At 41.2% G+C, this 25,417-nt stretch overlaps 1 protein-coding gene across 6 annotated transcripts; it reads right to left on the reverse strand.

Annotated features, from left to right (window-relative positions):
* Nucleotides 1-3,941: 3,941 nt before the first annotated feature.
* Nucleotides 3,942-16,336, reverse strand: CCDC82 (coiled-coil domain containing 82). 6 transcript variants are annotated; one of them, XM_025165176.2, is made up of 8 exons: nucleotides 16,227-16,336; nucleotides 14,298-15,177; nucleotides 12,676-12,901; nucleotides 12,466-12,558; nucleotides 12,199-12,323; nucleotides 9,181-9,351; nucleotides 7,316-7,501; nucleotides 3,942-4,778 (listed from the first exon to the last, which is right to left on the reverse strand). In XM_025165176.2, the coding sequence occupies exons 2-8, from the start codon at nucleotides 14,859-14,861 to the stop codon at nucleotides 4,713-4,715; spliced, it is 1,431 nt and encodes a 476-aa protein (XP_025020944.2). In that variant the 5' UTR covers nucleotides 14,862-15,177; nucleotides 16,227-16,336; the 3' UTR covers nucleotides 3,942-4,712. The 6 variants fall into 6 exon arrangements, with proteins under 6 accessions (XP_025020944.2, XP_087996725.1, XP_087996726.1 ...); XM_088140599.1 differs by having other exon boundaries at nucleotides 3,942-5,310; XM_088140600.1 differs by having other exon boundaries at nucleotides 3,942-5,310; nucleotides 14,298-14,870; nucleotides 16,227-16,276.
* Between the last annotated feature and the right edge of the window lie 9,081 nt (nucleotides 16,337-25,417).

A 25,417-nucleotide genomic window follows, 5' to 3' on the forward strand; every position in this document is an offset into this window, starting at 1 on the left:
TTGATTGAGTATTCTGGGTTTTAATGATCCACTTGTTTGTTTTCTTGGCTGTCCACGGTATTCTTAGGAGTCTTCTCCAACACTGAAGTTCAAAAGGGACAATACTCTTCCTATCCTGCTTCTTCAAAGTCCAACTTTTACTTCTATAGTGTCACAAGGAAAACCATTACCTGCACGATTCTGATCTCTATAGGTACAGACACGTCACATGTCACAAGTAGGACATTTATTTATTTATTTATTTATTTATTTAAACAATTTATATGGCCTGCGGAGTCCTATTCTCTTCAATTTATATGGCTGCTCAACTCACAGTGACTCTGGGCAGCTTACAGGAATAAAACCCCCACATACAAAACCTACTACACCCCCACCCCCATTTAAATTTTCTCTCCTCTTCCTTTCTTTTTATAGGCAACAGATACCAACTTTCAGATTCCTCCATGGTCTATTCAGGAGATGGTGGGAAGATAGTTATTTCACTGTGACATTTGAAGCTCAGGCAATTAAGTTTTCTTTAAGGACCAATGTCACTGTGTCCAACTTCTTGTGCAGACAGCAGCAGATCAGGCTGACCTCAGGACCAGAAGGACACACACCCACATTAGTGTTTCGTAGCCAAGGTGCAAATTCTACTTACTTTGCCTTAGTTGCAACCAGTGGCAAAATGTATCACATTTTATACTTTGTGGCTACTGTTGCATGCTCTCAGCTGAAAGGGGAAAGCATTGATTGAACACCAGTTTAGTTAAGGATGACTTAAGGCTAGCTCACTCATAGGCTGAGAACAAAGTGGGGATAACATGATGAGGACCTAGCAGAAAAAAGAAATAGCTAAGGCTTGTTTGTGACATGGTTTGATGCAAGGAAGGAAAGGTCCTATGTTGCAAATTCTGTCTTAAAAGAGTTGTCGTGCACACTCAAAGGGTTTTTATTTTAAAAACACAATAAAATCTGAACATCATGGGTAACACACGCCATCTCTTTACGCGTGTGTTTGTTTCCCAGTTATCCCACTATCTCCTAGTCTGGCCTTCCATATCTTTTGCTACCATTGCTTTATCATCAGAGATAAGGTAGCAATGAGTGAGTCTGAACTTGCTTGCTGAGTACGTTCTGAAATAATACCCCAAATGCTTTATTGGATTGGATTGTAGCTGCATCAAGGTCAGTGATCTGCTTCCAACCAGATGGTTCCAGTAAGCTCACAAGCCAAATATGAAGGTAATGTCCATCCTTCCATTTTTGCTCCTGGAGTCTGATTTGATTGATTCCATTCCCATCAACCCCCCCTATTTGTTATAACTAGTCATAGGAATATTTACCAAATATTGTTCATATATTATATATATAGGACATGTATGAATGTTCATATAAATGCATAAAGGTTCTTTTTTGTAAGTTATACCTGATTTATATTGTTCAGTTTTGTCTGTGTTAACAGGTACCCAGCTTTCCAGCATTCTCTTGCATGGAGATAGTTTTGCAGATGACGATGCAAGATGTGCATGTCCAAAGCGAGCTTTCAAGTGGGTCTTTCGTGCCCTAGCCAAGTGCCAGGGATAAATGCTCTACCACCAAGCTATGGCTCTTCACAGTCACAATGGAAGTTCAAAGAGAGGGGAGCAGCCCTGACTGATCGTTTCTCTGGTTAATTATGTGATTAACCTTCAATTTATAGGGGATAAATGTTGGTTACCTTCTGAGACCAGAAAATCCTAAATGTGGAAAGGACACAGATAGTCCTTGCTATCTGACCACAATAGAGACAGGAATTTAGGTTGCTAAGTGATTTGGTCGTTAAGTGAATTGGAGCTGATTTATGACGTTTTTACGATAGCCATTAAGCAAACCACATGGTCATTAAGCGAATCATGTGGTCGTTAAGTGAATCCAGCTTCCCCGATGGAGTTTTTTTTGCCAGATTTTGCTTAATAACCATGGTGATTTGCTTAACAACCATCATAAAAAAGGTCGCAAATCATGATCACGTGACTGTGAGGGTCATAAAGCACTTTTCCCAAGGCCATTGTAACTCTGGACTGTCATTAAACAAACGGTTGTTAAGCGAGGACTACCTGTACAGGGAATATATACTCCAGCCTTCCACCGTAATTTCCTTGTATTGCTGGGAAAAGTCTAAAAGAGGATCTCTCTCTTTTATGGTTTATATGGTTATAGTTCTTCATACAATTAGAAAGAGTTCCTAAATGATGTGGAATGCTGAATGTAGCCTGTCTTTGGATCTTTCCCATATGCACAAGCCTGAGGAGGTGGGAGTGGAGCACATGTCCCACCATCCCTTCTGGTTAGCTTTTCTAGGTTTCTGAATACATTTTATCCATCTCTCTAAGCCAGTGTTTTTTAATCATGGCAACTTGAAGTTGTGTGGACTTCAACTCCCAGAATTCCCCAGCCAGCATGGGATGATGATGCAATACATGCATCTCCAAAGCGAGCTTTCAAGTGGGTCTTTCCTGCCCTGGCCAGGTGCCAGGCATAGATGCTCTACTACCAAGCTATGGCTCTTCACATGATCACAATGGAAGTTTGAAGAGAGGGGAGCAGCCCTGATTGATCACTTCCCTGGTTATTCCATGGGAATTCTGGGAGTTGAAGTCCACACATATTCAAGGTGCCAAGGCTGAGCAACATTGCTCTAAGCTGTACGCCTGTGTGCATATTAATCCTTCAGAAAGGTACAAGCTGGGTCTGTACCACACTATCTTCTCTTACCATGGCTTATGGAATAAGCCACAACTGTCTGGATTAGACAACTTCTGTGAGACTAGGCTGAAGCTGCCATAACCTAAAGATGAAGCAGGCACATAAGCAGAGAGGACAAAAGCTAGGAAACCTATCTATGAGATCCCTTCAGGGAGGTAGATAAGAAGGAAGCAAGTCATTAAGGAAAAAACAAAGGACCTGAACCAGAAAGAGGAAGTTGGGCCTGAGCACATGGAAGACCTCACCCCAATCCCATCAACTTGTAAATCAACCCAGCAAGGACTTTTGGGGATAAAAGGGGTCCCATAGCCCGCCCACTCTGAGTCCTTTGAGTCTTCTGAGTCATCTGAGTCATCTGAGCCACCTTTGAATCCAGACTTGGTGGCTTCCCTCCCCCTAGCTAGTGCATGGCAGCTTAGTTGGGAAGGACGTGGGTAAGTGTGTGTGTGTGTGTGTGTGTGTGTGTGTATGAGAAAGAGCAAATGTACCTTGCAACCAGTAAAGTTTTGCTGTTACTTTAAATTCACTGGGTCTCCGTGTATTACAAAGAACCTCTTGCGCCTCACTGTTCAGTTGGAAGTGATTTGTGTGTATCCCTAATTATTTTCCAGCTGTTGACCAGGGCTGTGTGTCTGCTCCAGCCGCACCTATCTGGAAAACCCAGGTAGAAAGCAAGGGGGGCTGACAAGATCCGCGTGCCTCAACAGGCTGTGAGTGTGTGAGTGAGTGACCATAAGCCAAACTTGGGAGCAGCGTGTGTGACACTCCTTACCTCCAAATCAAATGACCCATACAATAATCCAGACCACCTCTAGATGGCAGCATCTATTAAATTGTTTCATAGGACTAACAGTCTTCTGGGAGAACAATAGGCCTGTCATTAGAAGCACAAAAATAAGTATTAATTACCAAGAAGAGAGCTGAATAACTAAATGCAAATAGAGACTTGAAGCCCCAGTCCTGCCTCTATCGGTGGTTGATCTTCCCCCGGTAAGTGACATGGGGCTGAATGGAATGGAACCTCAGGCGATCCCCCACATGCTATGCTGAAAGTACCCAGCATTAAACTGTGTGAGAGCAGCAACACTGCTTGGCCTGATTGCTGGGGTGTGTTAAAAGTTGGGCTGTGTGGGCAATGCTACTGATGCCAATATACTTCTTCTCAACTCAAGGATGGGAGGAAATAGCCGAGAACTGAACAGCCTGAAAAACAGTTCATGGAATCCTGAAGTTTATTATGGCTCTGACTGGTCAGTATTTCACAATTAAATCCATTTCAAGATGCCGAATCCCACCGAACTCCCAGTCAGAGTTTAGAATGAAAGCCATCACACACACAGAACAGCAGTTGATGCACAAATTAGAAAAGTAGTCTACAGATCCTTCCCTTGTGTTAGAAAATAAATAAATAAAAGGAACAACAATAGAACAGTTTCTTGTTTTAGTGGAACTGATTGGCCTAATCTGAACGGATCCTGATATTTCTGCTTCCTTCAGTGGATGCTGGAAATAAAGTCCTTGAATTCTGGGCCTGCAGGAAGGATAAACTGCAGGTTTTAGGAAGATTGTTTGATACAGCCCTGAAAACATTACTCTAAATATTTATACTAAATATTTACAGAAAAAATGGTACTGAGAAACGCTGACAAAACGCATCAAAAAGCAACATAGAAATGTTTCTCTTCGAAGAAAGTGCTTGTGTAATGTAGCACAGAAAAGCGCATTTGCTGAATGAACATCCAGTTGGACTTCAAGATGGTTTGATGAGCTATCTGGCCCTCAAGGTAAAATATTTATTCAGAAGATTATTCTGATAATGAAAATGAAGTACAAAAAAGAAATTTAATGCATATATTTGCATGCTATTATGGACCATAAGTAAAAAAGAAATAATAGCAGGAATGTGGTATGGCAGTCAAAACCCATCAGCAGTCTGGCTGAAGCACACAGATGCATCTTTAAAATCCTTCAAAAGACAAATACATTCAGTCCATTTTTTCATCTTGGAAGAAATCTGCGTCGTCTAGATATTTTTCAAGGACAGAATATTGCTTCAAGGAAAGAAGACAAACATCGTTGTAAGGCATCTAAAATTCTTAATTTAGAGTATTAAAGTCACTTTCTAATGCATTTCATAATCAAGACCCCCAGCTGCAATTTTGGGAAGACTTGGAATAACAACACGGTGTATAGTGGGAAATGACAAAGGGGTCCATTTAAATTAAACACAGATTGATTGTAGTCAATGGAATAGCCAAGGAAAGATAGAAAGGAGTTAGCATCAGTAAATAGTAGCTCCAGATTATTAGCAAACTCTTTGCACTGTTAATAGCAACTCAGAAATTACAATTTTGTTAGGTAAAGTTTCTCTCCCTAATACATCAGTGGCGGCTGCCTTTGTCAAAATCCCTTGGGCCTTCTCAGAAAGCCATCTTTTGTGGTCAGGCCAGCTTGATGTAGTGGTGAAAGTGCTGGATTAGAAATCTGGAGACCATGAGTTCTAGTCCTCCCCTGGGCATGGAGGCCGGCTGGGTGACTTTGGGTCAGTCTCTCTCTCTCAGCCCAACCCACCTCACAAGGTGGCTGTTGTGAGAAAAACAGGAGGCAGAAGCATTATATATGCTGCCTTGAGTTGTACAAAATACAGGTGGAATATAAATCTGAAAATCTTTTTTTTTTTAAAGGAAAAAAATCCACAATTGTGCAGATATTTATGCATTTTCTTCAGTAACTTTGACATAATGTACGGTAATGGAATAATCGTGACCCAGAGATTTGTCTGCTTCTTTTTAAAAATAAAACAACGACGTCAAATCAACTTGTTGTGGAAAGAGCACGGAATTAAAACCTGGCTTAAAACTTTTCCCAGAAAGTTGTCCCTCCCTGGCCTTTGAAATTGTGAAAGGACCTAGGTCAGTGTTTCTCAGTCTTAGCCATTCTAAGATGTGTAGACTTCAGCTCCCAGAATTCCTCAGCCAGCACCCATGCTGGTTGGGGAATTCTGGGAGTTGAAGTTCACACATCTTAAAATGGCCAAGGTTGTGAAACATGGACTTAGATCTTTTACTTTGGAGAGAAGAAAACTTTTGGAGGAGCTCTTTGTTGTCCATAGATCCTGTTCCCCATTTCATTCCCTTTCTGTGTGCCAAGTGAGGAAGAGGGGAATGTTTATGTGCTCAGTCTTCCTCAGTTCTGCAGAAGGCTGGGCACAGGAACAAAATACAGTGGTACCTCGGGTTACGAACGCCTCTGTTAACGAACTTTTCGGGTTACGACCAGCTCTGGCTGCAAAAATTTACCTCGGTTTGTGAACTCCGCCTCGGGGTATGAACAGGATACGCGGCCATTTTCCCTCCTGTGACACTGTCCGCGGCCATTTTTCCGCCCCTGACATGTGGTCCGCGGCCATTTTCCATCCCTGACACATGGTCCGCGGCCATTTTTCCGCCCCTGACACATGGTCCGCGGCCATTTTCCCGCCCCTGACACGTGGTCTGTGGCCATTTTCCGCCCCTGACACATGGTTGTAGGGAGGGGGACTCTCCCTCCAAGCAATAGCCGCCTCCCTGTCCTCCATGCCAGAACAGATTGACAGTAATTACATTGAACCTTATGGGGAAATTTTCTTCGGGTTGCAACCAATTCGGGGTGCGACCAGAGTCACGGAACGAATTAAGTTTGTAAACCGAGGTTCCACTGTACATTGTTCCAGATAAACAGAGAAGTGACAGAAAAGCAAAGGTCACAGGGACAACTATCATTCTCTTCTCTTGTCTTAGTAGGTTTCGATCCTGTGGAAACACTGACATATGTTCTCAGAAAATTCAGAATATTGTATGTTGACAGTAAAAAGCAGACTACAGAGAAAGAGGGAGGGAAATCACTGCCCCCGTTCAAAAATGCCACCAGAGCTTCAATGCAGTGCCACCTCTCTGACCTTATTTTTTTTGGATATCCCGGTTCCATGTCAAATCGGCACCCAACACAGGAAGAAAACATCTACTCTTACAGCAAAAACACTAGAAAATATCCAGAGCAGTTTTAGTAGTAAAATGGAACTTGCTTTCAAGCAATACATTTAGGTTTACTGCTAGTTCTCTTGGTAAAATGAGATAGGTCAAGACTTGGACTTTTCTCTAGCCTAGCACCCTATAAATAATTAAAGCAAGCAAATATCTTGAGCTGGGACTGGATTCTAAACAAAAGAAACTTTCAGTTAACTTTCCACAGGACTGTATTTCATGAGGGATTAGATTTACCCCCCTCTGCAATAATCCTTCTGCAACAATTTTACCTGCCTCCAAGCAATGCATTTCTTTTAAAATTGATTTCTATTTATTGAGAATTTTACATAATGCAGAAGACAAATCTAAAGAATAAGAAAGGAAGGAAGGGAAAAAGAAAGAGAAAAGTGCAAGGAAAGAAAAAAAGAAACTAAGGTTATGAAATATAATGACTTCTGACCTTCTCTTCAACAGATAATTACAATCTTACAGTCCGCCTCCCTCTTAGATGTTATATAAATCCCTTCAGCCCCTCGTTTAATCCATAAGCAATGCATTTCTGAACCATCAATAAACTGATGTACCTGATGCATCCAGCCGTCTTCATCCAGCTGGCTGAAAACTCGGTCCACTAAATCTTTGACTGGCTCATCCTGAAGACCTTTGTTTTTCATAGCTGAACAGCAGTTCTGATACAACTTATATTTATAATGCTTCAGATTATGATAAACCTGGGTACGGTTTCCACATACGGTGCCGACCTTCAACATCTGCATCAAACATAAGTTCTTTTACTGGGCGTGACAGTAGCAAATATTGCAGTTAGTTAAGCAAGAATGGATGTCTTATGAAGAAAGAGGATTTAACACAGACAGGACCTTTACTACTATCCAATAATTAAATCCTAATTTGAAAGCAACTCCTGTGCCCTCTTTGATGAAGGCAATAGTGATGTCAACGGAGTCCAACTTCTTCTTTGTTTGTTCAAGAAGCTACCGAGTGATTACTGCTTTTAATTAGTTAAAATACTGGCACCAATGGAGCAGGCTGACATTTGAAATAATAAATAAAAAGGATTACTTCTTTGTTGCATACATGTATTACCACTAAGTCACAAAGAATATCTTGTTCAATGCTACATGAATGGCAAAGGAATGTTTTTAACGCGTTACTGAATGTAAACACAGAAAACCCTCAGTTTACATAATAGAACAGTCACCCCAGCATAAAGCTAAGCAGTCACTTCATATTAGAAAGTTTGGAAATGGAGAGTTAGGAGCCCAGCAAATACTCAGCTAACTTAAAGCTATACATATGCACAGCAGATGCTGTTAGCACACAAAAGGAGTTGGACAAAATGTTGCTTCAAGGAACATAGTTCTCACATCGTTAAATCATCACAGCTTCTAAAGGGGCCAATTCAGCTCTTCTGTTTACTTAATTGCCCAACTATTTAAGGTTATTTAGTTTATTTGTACATAAACGTCGGAAAAATGATAGATTACTTTTAGATATCTGCTGCTATTCTGAATCAAGCCAAGCTCTGGCATTTTCATTTTCATTAGCATTGTAGTCAGTCTTTGGAAGATGTCAGTGGAAGAATATTTCAGACTGGAGCCTGATTTAAACTTTCTATGTAAGTTTATGTAAGTTTTATATAAGACTTCATCAGAACTGGGGCAAGTAAATAATATAGTATAGTATAATAATAAATTGTTAAGCCACAAATCCACTGCCACTCTGAAACCAGTAAGTTACAATAAAGCTTCTTTAAAAAGAAATTTTACAAAAAGTTTAAGATGCATAAATATTATAGAATAAGACAATTCTTTCACACACATTTATTAGCAGTTGTTTCAAGGAGGTGATTCTGGTTACTTGGTTGCTGATAAAATAAACAATGAATAATGTGAACTGGCATATAATGAATTATATAAATAAATATTGATGATACATTAGAGGTGCCAGTATTTGGAACCGAAGTGGAAAACGTGCTTTGGAATCTAATGTGAAAAATTCATATTTGAGTTAAGGAAGTGGTCATAAGCTAATAGACAAGACATAATCAGAGTTAAAAGAAAGACAAGAAAGCTTGAAGCAAGGATTGGAAGGCTCAAGATTTGAAAAGTTAGGATACGGAAAGAACAATAGATACTTTAGAACTTCAGCGAAGACAATTACTTAAGATTCAGAGACATCCCTGAAGATTTTGGAAAGATGCATCTTGAAGGTTGTTTTAAGGAGATGCTGATAGATACAGTGAGCGATCATATCCTGGTAGACACAAAACACCTTTCCCATTTTGGTTTTGGGCACTACACACGTCTAGCATGCATTATTTTGAAATACCATATCTGAAACCTCTGAACAAAATAGCCTTAAAAAGTGCAAGACCTGAAAAACGGAAACATGCAAATACGTTTGCTTTTCCGTACTTGGCAAAACATACCTGTTTATCATTGGACATGAAGTTGTCCACTTCCAGCGTTTGCCTGCTGTACAGCTTTCCAGACAGAACCACTATAAACTTACAGTACCTCTGTAGCTCACAGGCTTGACAAGTACGTTTCACTGGGTTTCCCAAAATGATGTGGACATCAGGATAACTGTCTACTCGTTCCTAGAAAAATAAATTTGATTAGAATTCTGTTGATAATTGATCCAGGGACTTAGTTACCCCATTCTGGAGATACTACGCAGTCATATAGAAACAAAATTTGGAGGTACTGTAGGTACCTCTGATTTCCTGTTACACTTCACTGATTCTTTCAACTACACATGATTATTTATAATTACATTTCTTTTATGCTCACACACTTTTTACTTTCAGATAAATATTTCTTTAACTGAGTAACCCATGGATTCTCAACTACAGTGGTTCACTGATCGACGGATATAGTGCACTTAGCCTAGGAAGTATGATTCAACTCTCATTCTCCAGTAGAAAAAGCAACATGAGGTGTAGGTCTGTGTGTATGCATGTGTGTGTGTTGAAGGTCTAAAAAATAGGATCTACATGCATCCAGAATGAAGAGTGGGAATTAGGACAGTGAAGCCAATGTCATTCCACTACCTTCACCCCTGCCTTCCTAAATATGCATTTTATATGCACATAGAAAGGTGAAAAGGGAGTCACTGGTAATCAGTCTTTGTTCTAAGGCCTGCCAGAACCCAACTGCCCAAATTCATTTGGAAGAATTCTTTGAGTGCAAAAATTTTGAAAAGAGAACAGCCCCAGCAATCTGAAAAGCAACCAGAGATTGGTCGGATCATGGCAAAGGACTGATGGGAATGTTATCTACCTGCAGATCATATCTCAACTGCCCTGAGACAAAAATCAGATCTAATGTGTACATCAGGCCCTTGATAACCTGAGCCAGATCCACGATTTTCATGGTGGCCATAAACTTCAGACTTCTGCAGTTTGTATGTTGCACAAGGGAAGGTTAGTCTCCAGGGACGTTTGCAGACTCTATGTCACATGAGGGCAGGTTAAAATCTCCAAGGACTATCAGTTTTGGAGACTCTACCACCAACAGAATAGTGGAGTTGAGCGACTCAGGCAGAGATGGTGCTGGGCAGCAGGGAGCCTGGTATAGCAACAACAAAGTTGACTCGTCCCTAAAGCCCAATTTCAACCACACAGTCTCACATCCAGTCATCTGAAGAACGTCCAATAACTTTCACCCCATGCCTTCTATCTTGGGGTTGTAGCTGGTGCCAGACTCAAAACCCAGACAGGCATATCTCAGAAAGGGAGACACTCCTCTGTAGGCCCACCCAGGTCTCAGTTATAGATGCAATTTGGCCAACATGTGATTGAGGGCAGTCATATTGCATATCAACCTGGCAATTAGTAGCAACAAATTATAGACTATCCATATGTACTACCCACATGTAAATATCCTGTACACAGAGGCCTCCCTACTCCTTTTTGTGTCACTGGCAGATCTGTATATGAAAGGAAGATATTAAAGGAGCTACCACCAATACTGACAGAAATGGGTGTTCTTTCATATCTGGGGATATTATTTTATTTATTATTAAATGTTTATACAGCCAGGTACCAAAGCTTCTTGAAGGCATATGAGGAAAACACTAAATCAGAATGCACTGAAATATTAAAAATCTATTTAAATCATCAAGAACTAAAAGGCTTTAAAAATGTGTTTCTAAGGCTCTTTTAAATGCTAACAAGGAGAACAGTTTGGTAGGAAGCAAAATGCAGAGAATGGGGTTATATAGGAGAACACAGAGCCAACACAGGCAAGCTCGCAGCATTGATATGAGAACCTCCTCAAATGGAATCATCTAAAATAAACCATTATTTCAGAAAATTTGGTCTCAAGCTACAGTGGGGCAAAAAAGTATTTAGTCAGCCACCAATTGTGCAAGTTCTCCCACTTAAAAAGATGAGAGAGGCCTGTAATTTTCATCATAGGTATACCTCAACTATGAGAGACAAAATGGGGAAAAAAATACAGAAAATCACATTGTCTGATTTTTAAAGAATTTAAATGTGATTTTCTGGATTTTTTTCCCCATTTTGTCTCTCATAGTTGAGGTATACCTATGATGAAAATTACAGGCCTCTCTCATCTTTTTAAGTGGGAGAACTTGCACAATTGGTGGCTGACTAAATACTTTTTTGCCCCACTGTATGTAGGGCTTTAAGGACTTATAGGTAGGGCATTCCAAAAAAGTGATTCTCAATGTACTTTAGAGCTGGGTGCAAAATTCACTGTTCCATTTTTAGTTATAAAATGCACCTGTCTGGCCATTCAAAGGATGTTTCAATAATTCCCTGGAAGTAACTCTTCCAGAACAGGAAGTGATTCACAATGTTCCAGGGGGTGATCTGGGCCCATTCCAGAAAGATTTGCTTCTAGAAAACTACCAAGCCTCTCCCTGAATGGCTGGATTGGTGTGCATCGGAAAACAACAAGAACACATCATTCTAGGAAACCATGAAACGTTCTATTGTTGGAATGGTGAGCTCTGCACATCCGTATGAAGCCCCTCTTAGCTTTAAAGCAGCTGGATCCTTTGCAAGACACACATAGCTGCTTAAAAGGCTGTACCCAGGGGTTGTGCACGATTGTGCATGCACAGCCAATCTTCTTTACTACCAGTCCTGGGAACAGCCTTTGGAGGAGTTTCACAAGCCTTCTAGGAAATCAACAAATACCCTTTTCATAGAAGTCCTTCTGAATGCTTTGCATATGGCTCAATCAATGCCCAGCTTTCAGTGAAAGCCCAAAACATTTTAATATATGAAAGCACAAGTATAAATTCATATTACATTATTGCTAGACATTATAATATGATTACTCTGTTTATATCAATATATTTTACCCTCTTTTACTGTTGCATATTGTACTAAGAAAAATAGCACTACATGGATATGAATGCCAGAGCCAATTCAACTAGGCAATTAAATAAAAAGCTTAAGCAGAAAATTCAATACCTTATATCGTTCTTTCCAGCGACTTCTTGAAAGTAAACTATCAAGGCGAACTTGAATAAAGCGGTCATCCAAATAATGGAGGGAGGTCAGCATATTCTGCGCATATCTCTTTTGTCTTTTCCCCTCTTTGGAGAGAAAACAAATCACCGTAACAGGCTTGGTTATTCTTACATAACAATTTAAAAAGAGTAATGCATTTATTTACTGCCCTGAGAAAAACTTGGAAAGAGGTAACAAATAGCCTCTTCAGAAGAGGTCTTTGCTTACCATATAAGGAGATCAGAAAGGTATCATCAATTGCATTGATGAGAAAGGCTTTTACAACTCTTTGAAAGTGTACATAATGATCGACACGAGTCACTGTTAAAAAAACCATCAAAATATGTGTCATTAGAGACCTTATGAATAGATGACTAGATGCTAATAAATGCTATAAGTGGGATATTTATAGCTACTTCTCGGTTATTGTGACCTTACAGCATGGAACGTGTTTCTCCAAAGAGATACTGGACACAGGATGTTTTTTGTCTTGGGGCTGGTGGTCTTTCTCCTCAAAGTTCTCCTGTTTCAACTTCTCTTCTACTTCTTCTTCTTCATCATCATCTATGAAATCTTTCATGCTGTTACTGTCAGACACATCACTGATTTCATCTTGTGTGAGGGGTGAGGGACAATCAAGTATCAAGACGTCATCTGCACCATCCTAGTGATATTAAAAAAAAGCACAGTATTATTAGAATACAGTGGTACCTCGGGTTACGAACTTAATTCGTTCCGTGACTCTGGTCGCAGCCTGAATTGGTTGCAACCCGAAGGAAATTTCCCCATAAGGTTCAATGTAATTACCGTTAATCCGTTCTGGCGTGGAGGATAGGGAGGCGGCTACTGCTTGGAGGGAGAGTCCCCCTCCCTACGACCACGTGTCAGGGGCGGAAAATGGCCGCAGACCACGTGTCAGGGGCGGAAAAATGGCCGCGGACCATGTGTCAGGGGCGGGAAAATGGCCACGGACCACGTGTCAGGGGCGGAAAATGGCCGCGACCACGTGTTGGGGGCGGAAAAATGGCCGCAGACGTGTCAGGGGCGGAAAATGGCCGCGGACCACTGTCAGGGGCGGAAAAATGGCCGCGGACCGTGTCACGGGAGGGAAAACGGCCGCGTATCCTGTTCGTACCCCGAGGCGGAGTTCGCAAACCGAGGCAAAATTTTGTGGCTGGAGCTGGTCGTAACCCGAAAAGTTTGTTAACAGAAGCGTTCGTAACCGAGGTTCCACTGTATTTTAGTTGAATTCATTGGTGTTTACCAAAGCACACCCTACATATATTTTTTAAAAAGTAATATTACCATATATATTAAAATACAGCACCAATATGATTTATTGTAGGCCACCTGCAAAGTTTGAGTTGGGTGGCCATATAAATAAATAAGTAGCATATCTACAAAGATTAGAATTGTGCAAACAACGGTATTCCCTGTTACACTCTATGGAAGTGAAAATTGGACTTTAAAGAAGCAGGATAGGAACAGCATTGATGCCTTTGAATTTTGGGGTTGGAGGAAACTCCCAAGAATACTGTGGACAGCCAAGAAAACAAATAAATGGATCACTGAACAGATCAACCCAGTGTTCTCACTGGAGACACAAATGACCAGGCTCATATTATCCAACTTCAGACACATTATGTGAAGATCCAGCTCTCTGGAGGAGATTCTAATGCTGGGAAAGATGGAAGGAAAGAGGAGAAGAGGATGACCAGCAACAAGGTGGAAGGACTCGGTTACAATAGCGATTAGTGCACCATTGGAAGAGCTGAAAGACCAGGTTACGGACAAATTGTCATGGAGAAAATCTATTTATGTGGTCACTGAGAGTTGACAACAACTTGATGGCACATAATCAAATGCAGCCACCTCACAAGCTTATCATTTATGGCTACTTTCATAGTGTTGTGATCACAAGGTTAATGTAAAAAGATGCTTCTAAAATTCATATACCTTAAACTGGGAGAAGTAGGTGAAATCCATGTATGGGCTAGTGACAAGTATGAAAAAGCAAGTGTAAAAATTTAAAAAAGTATAAAAATGAATTGAAAATGTACCTCATCACATTGACTGACTCTGCCAGATCGTGCTGCTCGCTGGTGAGACAGTTCTTGCAGTTTTATTAGTCTTCCTAGTTTTCTGTTTGCTTCTTCCTCTGCTGGGGACATGTGTGACTCCCCATCAACAGATAAATCTTCTTCATCAATTATGCAACTGCGTTTAGCAAATACTTTCCTAACAATACTGCTGTCATTGCTCTCATCACTGTCATACATCACAGATGTCCGAGATCTCTTCCGCTTCCTGAAGGAGACGTCCTCTTCTTCCAGATCCTCTGATGCTATACCACTACAACCTGTCTGAAAATCTGCATCACTCAAAGCTTCACCACTGATCTTCCTAAGTACGGATACCTCTTCTTCTTTTCCATCTCCATCTTCTTCTGAACTGGACTCGGGTTCTTTTTCTGATGATGATGTAATTTCATCATCCTCATCCTCACTTTCAGGCAATGTATTTCTTCTAGTCCGCTTCCAGTCAACACGAGATTTGGCGACTGGTTCTTCTGTTCTTGTGCTTCTCCTGGTTTCATATCTTCTACTTACAGAATTAGTTTCCATATCAATTTACTAAAAAAAAAAAAAAAAGCCAAATACTGAGTTCTAAATTCAATATTTTTTTGCTTTTATAGCTCCCCAAATAGTGATGAAGTCCAGGCAAAAAACAGGTTTTCTTTGTCTGCTCACATCCCTAGTTCCAGACTTAAAAGAAGTGGGCGTACAGTAAACCCTTGATTTAATGGATTAATAGGGGGTAAATGGTGTCCTTTAGACCTGATTGTCCATTATGGCAAATGAAATTTTACACAGGCACTCTTTGGTGAATGGATTGTGTTCTCTGGATCCAAACTCTGTCAAACAAGTCCAGTAAAGCTCCCTAGTATTGGGGAAAAAAAAAAAGTCTTATGGAACATTTTAATGTTGCAGAATTATAATGCAGGGTACCTGTTGCAGACAATCCAAAGTTTTGCAAATCTGTTTGATTCAGGTGATGGCTCAGTTGAGTTGCAGTTTTAAAGACATTTGACTGCATGACTGGCCAGAAACAAACTCACCTTCAGAAATAAATTCTGCAAGTTTTAGAAAACTACAGAATTTTCAGAGGATTTGCCAAAATATTGATTCAAGGCCTGCAACATAACTAGCCTTTCACACAGCTCCGAGATGAATTACTTCTTAATAGCACTGGATTTCTCAGGCTTCTATATCAAGCAAAAATAAACTGATAGGCATTTGGAAACAGGCAAACACACAGCCAAGCTAAGGATGCTAAACATAACCATATGAAAGAAGATTGCTTCCCTTTATGCCAAACTTCAAACCCTTTTTGAAGCCTGTAAATGTTAAGTAGCAGTTCAACATCACATAATAGGGACTTTTCAGAAGCGGGTACTGATTAAAAATACTTTTTTAAATTTAAAAAAATATCGTTAAATAAAATTATTTTCTGAAGAGCATTCAACGTGTCAAGTAACAGCAGCAAGCAACAACATCACTTTTCACCTGACCATATCTGTGCTAAGGCTTCCTTGAACTGCACTTCTCCGCTGCAGTTAGTGATGGAATTCCACTATGTAGCGGAGGGTGATAGCTGGGGATTATGGACCCTGAAGTCCCAGGCATCTGGAAGGAGGAAGCTGGGGGAAGGCTGTATGAAAAGCATAAACATATCTCACCTTTCTGCCATTCCAGTCTGCCAAGACAGCTTAAGGGAAAACCATGATCGCTTATGGGGTGAGTTAGAAAGAAAGAGGAACAATTGGGTTAGGGCACCTCCTTGGGAATCTGGTAGGGGTGTTGTGCTACAGAATCCATCTCCCCCAGCCAGTCCCGGGCTGGGCATGATGGGATTCATCGGGGCCCCTTCCATGTCTATGCAACCCTTCCTTGAAAAGCGAGATCAAGAGGGTTCTCCCAAGCGCTCACCTGAGTCTCCACAGGCACTTCCGCCAAGAACAGGTGGGGGCGGAGCCAGCGGGCGGGGGAGGAGTGGAACACGCCCACCTGCCAACCAAACTGCAAGGAATTTTGTTTCTAGGTCCCGCCTCTCTTCCTCCAGGCTGTAATTGGCTAAGCCTTGCCGCCACTCACCTCCGCCCCGCCTCCGTTCTCAGGCGGCCGCTCCAGCTGAGCGGGAGACTGGAGGAGCGTCACGTGGCTTCCCCACTCACACCCTGGGAAAGATCTTCCGAAGGACTTATAAAAGTAGACGTATCTATGGTGATCCAGATTCCGGGTTCATTTTTTTTAAAGTTTGTGAGCGGATGTAGTTTTTAGCATAGCAGTCCTTAAACCACAGTGGGGAAAAGTAACATGAGGGTTTCTCTCTGCCTGCCTATCCAGCCCTGCAAAACCCTAAACCTAGTATCAAATAAAGAAACAGAGTAATAAAAATGAAAGCTAGTGTTAGAATTACTGCTTGAACTGGGATCAAAGAGACAACAGGCAGTTGCATGAAATTAAGTTCTTTATTCTTCCCCCAAATCGAAAGCAATGATGGCAAGCTGTTAGGTGGGTGGCTGCACTTGACCCTCTCCTCTTGGCACATTCCATTCAGCCTCTCCTTTAAAATACCACCCCTTACTCAGTCACCCATTTCCCACCTCAGTATTATTCCATATTAGGAACTTCCTTCCTTCCTTGGCCCCCTTGACTGTTAGCTAAACACCTTTTCCCTCCGAAGAAACGATCCTTGGAATGTAGACCTTATCTTGTCTCTGTGGGGATGGCTTCTTATCTATCAAGCTTAGGGAAAAAGGTCTCCAGGCTTACAGACTTAAAGAAGAAAACAGGACACAGAAATCCTTAATGAAAGTCTAAATGCTTCAGGACTAAATATAAGAAAATATCTGTGTGTAAATATGACATATGAAATATATTTGTATGTAATCATATAAAATCTTCTATCACTAAGATATTAGTTATTTTGTTTAAACATTTCTTGTGCACGTCTACTCAGAAATATGTCCAACTGATTGTCATGGACTGCTACCCCTCGAATAGTGTCCCATATGATGTATTATTTCACCTCCCTGCCAAATGGGCTCTCTGTCTGGAGATGATGGGATTATACGTATTCCAAGACATCTGGCCAGAATGAGGTTGGGGAAGGCTGATGGAGATGGTTTGGGTTTTGGAAACGTGCAGGAGAATCGGTGGAACCATAGGTTTCTGTGGTCCATTGCTTAGTCCAGGTGCAACGCCATGAAAATGATGATGGTCTTGGGGGTGCACTACAGACAAAAATAAGATCAGCAAAGTAGATTGGGCTGCACTGGGAATCATCACACCATTTATTTCATTACTGGAGGTACATACTTAATTGGGAAATCAAAACAAGTCTCAGTGCAGTCTTTAACCAACCTGTTCATTGCAGTGGTCTGCAATGCAAGGCTGTTGCAAACTGTGCCCAGGCCACCCACAATTCCAGTTTTAATTGCTTTTGACATGAAAATCAAACTATTAATCCCCTATTTAGACAGATTATGATTTTGTCCTGCTTTTGCTACCTGGACACGCAGGAAGTATGTGCGTCTACAATTGACTTGCCCCTCTATAAGTGGCCTATCTCTATGGCTCTTCCACTTCACTGGAGTCTCCTTATTGCCCTGCAAAGCGAAAAAAATATATGCAAATTTGCTGTTCGAATTTCTCTGCATTTTTCTCCCACGCGATGGTGCTGTTGTCCAGCTGTTTCCCACCCTCCCCAACTTGCTGCCTTCATAAAAATATTGTTTCATAAGCAATGGCCCACCTACTGTTTTGGAAACAGATTTCGATGCTCGGGAAAAAAAAGACTTTATACTTTGATTATTAGTATGGGGATGAACTTTTGTTAAGGGGGTGGGGATGAATCTGAAATGGCAAGCTCGTGCAGCTGAGTCCACCAAGAGTTTCCATTGCAGGCTGGAATAAGCAGGAGAAAGGAGATGGCCAAGACTGATGGTGGGGCAACAAGATTAAAACATACAAAACTAAAGCAAACCAAATGTTATTAGGATCTCTCTAAATCAATGTTTCTCAATCTCAGTGACTTTAAGACCTGTGGACTTCAACTCCCAGAATTCCGCAGCCGGCAGGGCTGATGCTGATGCTGTGAACTGGAATCTTGTGAATTCAGCTTACGGATACCTTAAGAAGCTTGTGTAAAGCCCTCTCCGAAAGCTCTTCTGGGCTGCAGGCTTTTAAAAACAGAATTGAAAAAGAAGCCACCAGCGCCTGAACACAACCCGTAGAAATATCAGATGTGAAAACCACACTTGGAATCTCGGGATTCTAGTCCCAGGAAAGGAATCTGTAGAATTGGAAACGGCATAGCATCAAACATCCAAAGCAGTTTTCATGTGAGGAAAGGATATAATATTGTTCAGTTTTAACCTCAACAAAAAACCAAGGATAGGACACCAAGCAGCACCCACAGGTGCTTTTGGCAGAATGAGAAGGCCAGTATTGTGATGTTGCAGTGAAAGCGCTGCCCCTTTGGGTTGTGCATGAATGCAGACAGAAAAGGGTGTTGCTTGTGACACTGCTCATGTCATTCTGACCCCCCTCCCCTTGGGGTTCTTAATTTGGGGTCCATGGGGGATTTCAGGGGGGTTGTGACCTCGATTGATTGATTGTGCACCATCAAGTCTGTGTCAGCTCTTAGCAACCACATCGATTGATTTTCTCCATGACTGTCTGTCCCTAACCTGGTCTTCCAGGTATTCCAATGGCCTGCTCATCGCCACTGTAACTGAGTCTATCCTCCTTGCTTGTGAACGTGGGGGGAAAAAATCACAACTCTATTTTCACTAGCCTCTAACTGTAATTTAACTTGTTATTGATTTAATGGATTAATAAAGAAACACATTCGTTCCTATATTATGTATTTGTAATTTTTAAATATTTTGATAACTGTATTGGAGATAATAGGTTTGCTTTGCAAGCCAGTCTGTATCTATGTGTTTTATTTTACGCATTTAAATACATTACTCTAAGAAGAGGTCTCAAAGATTAAGAAATCCTGCTCTAAAGCTTCTGTACTGGATGGTGTGGTCCTGGTTTAGGGTGTGCAGGTCACAGTAAGTAAACTTTCATTAAACACTCTGACTTTGCTGTCCTTCCTTCTTCATAAGGTCACCAACTGGTGTGACATCTCCTACCAACTGCAACACAGATGGCATGTGACTTTGACCAGCAGCTTGACCTTCTGTTCAAAACTTGGTACCAACCCCAGCCTGGAAGAGGTGGCAGGAGAAGCAGAGCAAGAATGCTCTTTACCTTGATTTCTAATCTCATCAATCTCACTGGTTGGGAATCAGTGATCTAGTGAGTAAAGCTCTTGTGTTTCGCCTTGCTTCTCCTGCTGGAGGAGAATGGACCTGGAGGACAGTTCCCAGGCACTGACGGGAGGGGCATGCCTGTACCAGCTTAAAGCAGTTCATAGATGCCAGACTGATCCAACATCCAAGGAGCCACCTGGTTGTGACACCAAGCAAGTGGTCACTAATACATGTCAGATTGCATCCATTACCAAACTTTTCCCCTTGTCTATCCAAGAGAGAATAGCACTGGAACTGTTAAGGATGACTTTAAGCTGTCTCAGGTATGGACTGGGGATCAAATGAACATCATGAGGCCATGGCATAAAAAATAAGTTCCCAGGGCATGTTTCTAAAGGCTGTTAGTTACGGCCAGCACCTTGGGCAGCATGAAAAGAAGATTGCATGAAAGCATGAAAAGAAGTAATCCAGGGCTGCTAGTTGTTATTTCTATATATTATTTCTAATCTTGAAGGCCTGGAGGAAGGAGGGACACCCAGATGGAATTTAGATGGCCATGGTGGGAAGCAACTGTGGGGCTTTGTGCTTGATTCAGTGAACCTCTTTTTATATTCTTAATAAGGTCAGGATTTATAGTCTTAGGAACAGCCCTCTGATTTCCCAGTAGGTGGCATTTGAGCCCTATATTTGAGGAAAGCAAAAGAGAAAAAAAAAAAGGCTTACTCATTCAACTTCCTCACCTTTTCATCGCTGCTCTTCTTACTAAGTAAAACGTCCCATCTCTGTTGCCATCAGTGCTGACAAAATTAGGTTATGGTGACTTTGATGAGCATTGTCATCTAGGAAATATTAGAAGTCAGAAAGTTTGTCACGAGCTTTCTCCCCATTCCCTCTTCCTCAATAAGACTAATCAGTAGGATAAAATATGTAAATTGAAAATTGCATCAGCTTTACTGCAGAAGATGGTTCTAGTGGCAGTTGGGGATGTGGGGGGGAAAGAACATTAGCGATCTATGAAAAAGTTTTACAGATAGGGCTGGAGTGAGCAGAAGAGCAATGGATGGCAAATGGACAGTTTCATGATAAATGTTCAAAACATTCAATTTCTGGCTTATCTGTTGAAGATTCTTGCTCTAAAACCTAACATTAATCAGATGGCAAGGAATTTGGAAACTGTAAAACTGCCTTAAATACATATCAATACATTTGAGCTCCTCAGTTATTTCAGTAACTGAAATCTTATCAATAAAAAAACAGATGCTAGTAACTACAAGTGAAATGATTATAATTTTCCTCCAGGAGACATTGTTTACCATACTCCTAATAAAATCCTTAACTTCATAATGTCTTGGATGGCATGGCCAAACTTTTCTGCCCTTATTTTATTAGGAGTGTGAGGTTAGAGGGTTTTAAAAGCAAAATATATGTTTGAAGCAATGTAGAGGCTGAAGGCACCTTTAATCTCTCCTAAACAAGACAGGTTTGCTTTATGTCTTAAGGGGTTGTAGCTTGAGGCACCCTTTTTACTCTTCACCTTCACCCATCAATATAAGATGGTAAGATCTGTACAACAGTGGAGCAGTCTACATACAGAGACTATGGACTCATCATCTGTGGAGGTCTCTAAAAAGAGGCTGGATGGCCACCTCTTGGTTTTCCTGCACCAAAATGATCCTTGTGGTCCATTCCAAATCTTCAGTTTTATGGTTCTATGACTCTATGATTCAATAACCTTCAAAACTGGGATGAAAATTCTGGCTCCATCATGCATGCAGTCTCCAGGTTGCCCATCCTGATCAAAAGCAATTCTTACCATGTTCTGTGCAACTGTTCTCAAGGCAAATATGCATCAGGTTGCTTTCTATTCTAAAACTGCAGATATGAGGTGATCAGATGCAAAGGAGGGCAGAATGTCTACAAGTTCTCCTGAAGAGAGAATTTTCAGTAAGCTACTCCTGTTGGAATGCCTTGTTCCAGTGTGTCAAATGTTAAAGACTCAGGTGCTGTTCCTCTTTTGCATCTGGTCATCTTATGTGGGCATCTCAGGCATATTTATTTAATGGCAAAAATGACTTCACTGCTACTAAATTAGATCCTATTTGATCTTGAAAAGCTAAGCCTGCATAGTACTTGGATGGGAGATCATCAAAGAATGCCAAGGCTATTGCTAGCCTTAGAAGTGAACAAACCCCAACCCCTGCAAAGAGAGAGAGAGAGAGAGAAATTACATATATTACTGTTATCAAGAAAACTCCATGGTAAAGTTGATGAGATTACCAGGAGCAAAGCTTGGCTTGGAGGAGACATTACCTTTTTTTAGGAGATGGACCATAGCTCACTGGTTGAATTCTTGCAGAAAGGTTCTGATTTGAAGAGGGTCCTATCAAAGTACATGCTGGGAGGGTCTCCTTGAATCACATCTTCCCACCTTCCCAATAGTAGCCTGTTGCTCTGCTGTAGAGCAACAGCAGAGCAGTAATGTGGGAATTTATTGAATCTTAAAATTGATACGTCACCTTCCTTCCAGGAACTTAAGGCCATGTACATAGTATTCTTCCCTCCGCTTTCTCTCTCCATGAACCTTGTGAGGGAGGTTGGGCTGGGAGTGAGGGACTAGCACAAAGTCAATCAAGGCCTTTCAGGTTAAGGGTGGATTTGAACCTGATTTTCCCCAGTCCTCACCATCCACAAGAGTGAGTCAACTACAATTTCCAGACCATCATAAAAACCATTCCACAGACATCACAATGTAGTAATCCAACCTTAGATTTACTAGTGTGTGTGTCATTAATGGCAGACTCTCTTCTCCAGATAGGACAGCCGAGGTGCTGGGGGGGGGGGGGGGATGGAGAATAAAAAAGTCAAGAGGTTAGCCCTGCCCACACTATCAAAATCTTGTCTCTTTTTAATGTTCATTACTTTGATCACACAGTCATGGCCACCATCTCGACCTTTTTCACCCCCCTCTATGGGCAACCCCTGGTTGACAGTAAGCCCCAGACTTCTCATTAAGATTTTGCCAAGGGGCTGGGGCTTATGGAAATTGTAGTGTCCTATGTCCAGAGGACACAGCTGGAAGAAAAATAAATTAGTGCAGTTCTCTGTTTACAAGCTAGGATAAATTTCAGTTAAACAGCATTATTTCTTCCAATCAATTTCATTTTCTGCTCTGAGTTTAATAATCATAGATTTTGTAAATAATTCGACACGTGCTGCTCTTCTCAGTATGCAGTAGAAATTTTGACCGGCTTATTTTGAGTGCAGCAGTGCCCATGGGAGAGCATGTAGGTCAAAATTGGCAAGATGGTAGATGAAGCATTATGATTCAAGTCCTGCCCCTCTGGGATCTGCATGCTACATCAATGCATGTACAAAGGGGGTGAAGGTTGGATCTCAATGCTCCATCCATCACCCTGTTGATTTTGTCCCACCCTTGCAAACATCGCCATTTGGATTGCCATTTTTTCTTTTTTTCCCATTCTTATGCCTTTTGAAGTGTGAACCCCCCCCCCCCCGAAGAGATACTAGATAATCTTAGCAATTGGGCACTAAACATCAGCACCAGTATTTGAAGAAAACCTCTCTGCTAAAAGACTGTGCATCTCTGAGAGGCAGTTTAAGAAGGTGCAAAGTCTCTATCCTGAATCTGGATGACAACCTTCTACGCAAGCCACAACCCCTAACAACGTACAGAGAATTGAAGTATGATCTGCTTTACTATGGCATCTCAGCACAAGGAGAACATTCTAAAATATGTTACCTGGTTAGTGAACCATGACTTTCATTCCCCAAAGCATTTTTCTAAAACAATGTGAAATGCTTTCACTTGCAGCAAAAGAAAGCTTAGCAAAAGCTTTAATAGCACGGCCAGGATGATCTGCAAAGAGAAAGCTTTGGTTAAGTCATATTGGATTAGTGTTCAAATGAGCTCGTCCACATTTAGAAGGACCACTTTCTGTGGAAGTTGCAGCAAAACTATTATCCAGAATAACACTTTTTGGAAAGGAACTAGGCCCCTGAGATGGAACATAGGCTTTTCATGAGAATCAAGAAAGTTTATAGGAAAATCTTGATGGATCAGGCCAAAGGTTTTGCTTCCCACACTGGACAGATGTCTAAGGAGTGTCCATGAGCTGGATGTAAAGATTGACTGTTCTCTCCTGATCTGGTTATCCAGAAACTGGTATTTGGAGGAATTATGCCTCTTAAATCCTTCTTCAATTTTTTTGTACCTATTCTCTTTCAATTTGATGAAAGAGAAGTTGCTTTCAAGATTTCTTTCTCGAAGAGAATTTCGGTGAAATTCTCATGGGAGGAAATGTGACTTTTTCTAGTAAATTTGTTACCAAGTGATAACTACCTTTTATTGTGCCATCATTTCTCCAACAGTCTGCAGTGTCTCTGGCTTTCCCTGCTTGCATAAATCCCAAGGGAAGCCCGTTATGAGAGAAGGCCTCTCATGCGGCTTTTTCAGATTCAGAAATGTGGGAAGGGAGACTTCAGAGGGATAGAAAAACACATAATAGAAAATAAAAATACCAGTACTAATACATTCTACCATATCCAGCAATGAATTTAACTTTAACAGGGACAAGAGAAATTTGAAAGAAATCCTCAAGCATAATAATAATAATAATAATAATAATAATAATAATAATAATAGCCTCATTCATGAGAGAAAAATGGTAAACTTTCTTTTATTAAACCAATTATTTATTTATTTTATTAAATCGATCTAACCCTGGCGAATAACACATTAAAAACAATAGAAGAAAAGAATCACAGGAAAAGCATAATAACCTCTCATGGTCATTGAGAATAAACCCAATAGTACTCAACAGTAACAATAACATCTCATGGGCCATCTAACCTACTGACTCGCATGCCTAGGGCATGATTCTGGCACAACATTATTACAGTCCAGTTTCAAAGTTCATTAGAGCTTACTAATTATGTATCGCACAGATGGGACATTTCTGGGTCACAGGTTGAATGTGGGTTGCCAAATTGGTCCTTCTGGTTCATGGACCTGAGCGAGCCCCCCTGCCTCCGATTGTCCAACCCTGCTGTCAAGCCTTGAGATGAAGGACAAACTTGAAAATGGGCCAGTATTTGCAAGCAAGGGTCTGCCTCAGATTCTCATTTCATCCTACTCAAAGCTAGTTCCTGCACAGTGGGTGAATGGGTGATACCTCTTTCCCTTAAGGCTTATCTTCTGCCAACCTGTCCTGGATCCAACTTCCTTCTGTTGTTTTTCATTGGGATGTTGTGCTTTTGAGAGGCATTGTGAATCTCTCTCTCCCTCTGATCCCCCATTTCATGCTTTATAGTCGGGATGGGGAACATGCAGCTTTTTAGATGTTGCTAAATTCATATCAATCCTTGTCATTGGCCATGTGGTCGGGGGCTTTTGTGAAGTGTATTTCAGCAAATCTAAAGGGACATAGCGGTCCCATCTCTGCCCTATAGATGATGATGATGATGATGATGATATAAAGCCAGTGAGTTGACCTCATATACAGTATCACTGCTCCCAAGGATAGTACGCTGTGGTTTTGGCATCACTGTAGCCTTTTATATGATCACCATGAAAGGGGAGGGCACCCAACAAAGACAGGGAGCCAAGACTGCAAACTGTTGGAAGAATTTCAGCCATTGCCTCCAGCAGCTCTGTAAATTTGCACAGTTCTTTCTCTGTTCGGTGTTTCTTCCTTTCCCATTTTCTTGCCCATTTCTACTTTCAGGCTCACCAGGCAATAAGATTTCCGTTAAATCTCGAGGGCGAGGAGAGACTCTTGCATAATTTAATAGTGCTCCCTGTTTTTCAAAAGACTCTGCTCACCATTTTGGCAA

This window comes from Python bivittatus, unplaced genomic scaffold (assembly GCF_059951505.1).
Source record: "Python bivittatus isolate LINGU-HERP-01145 unplaced genomic scaffold, Pbiv_v1 ctg000340_np1212, whole genome shotgun sequence".
Lineage (NCBI taxonomy): Eukaryota > Metazoa > Chordata > Lepidosauria > Squamata > Pythonidae > Python > Python bivittatus.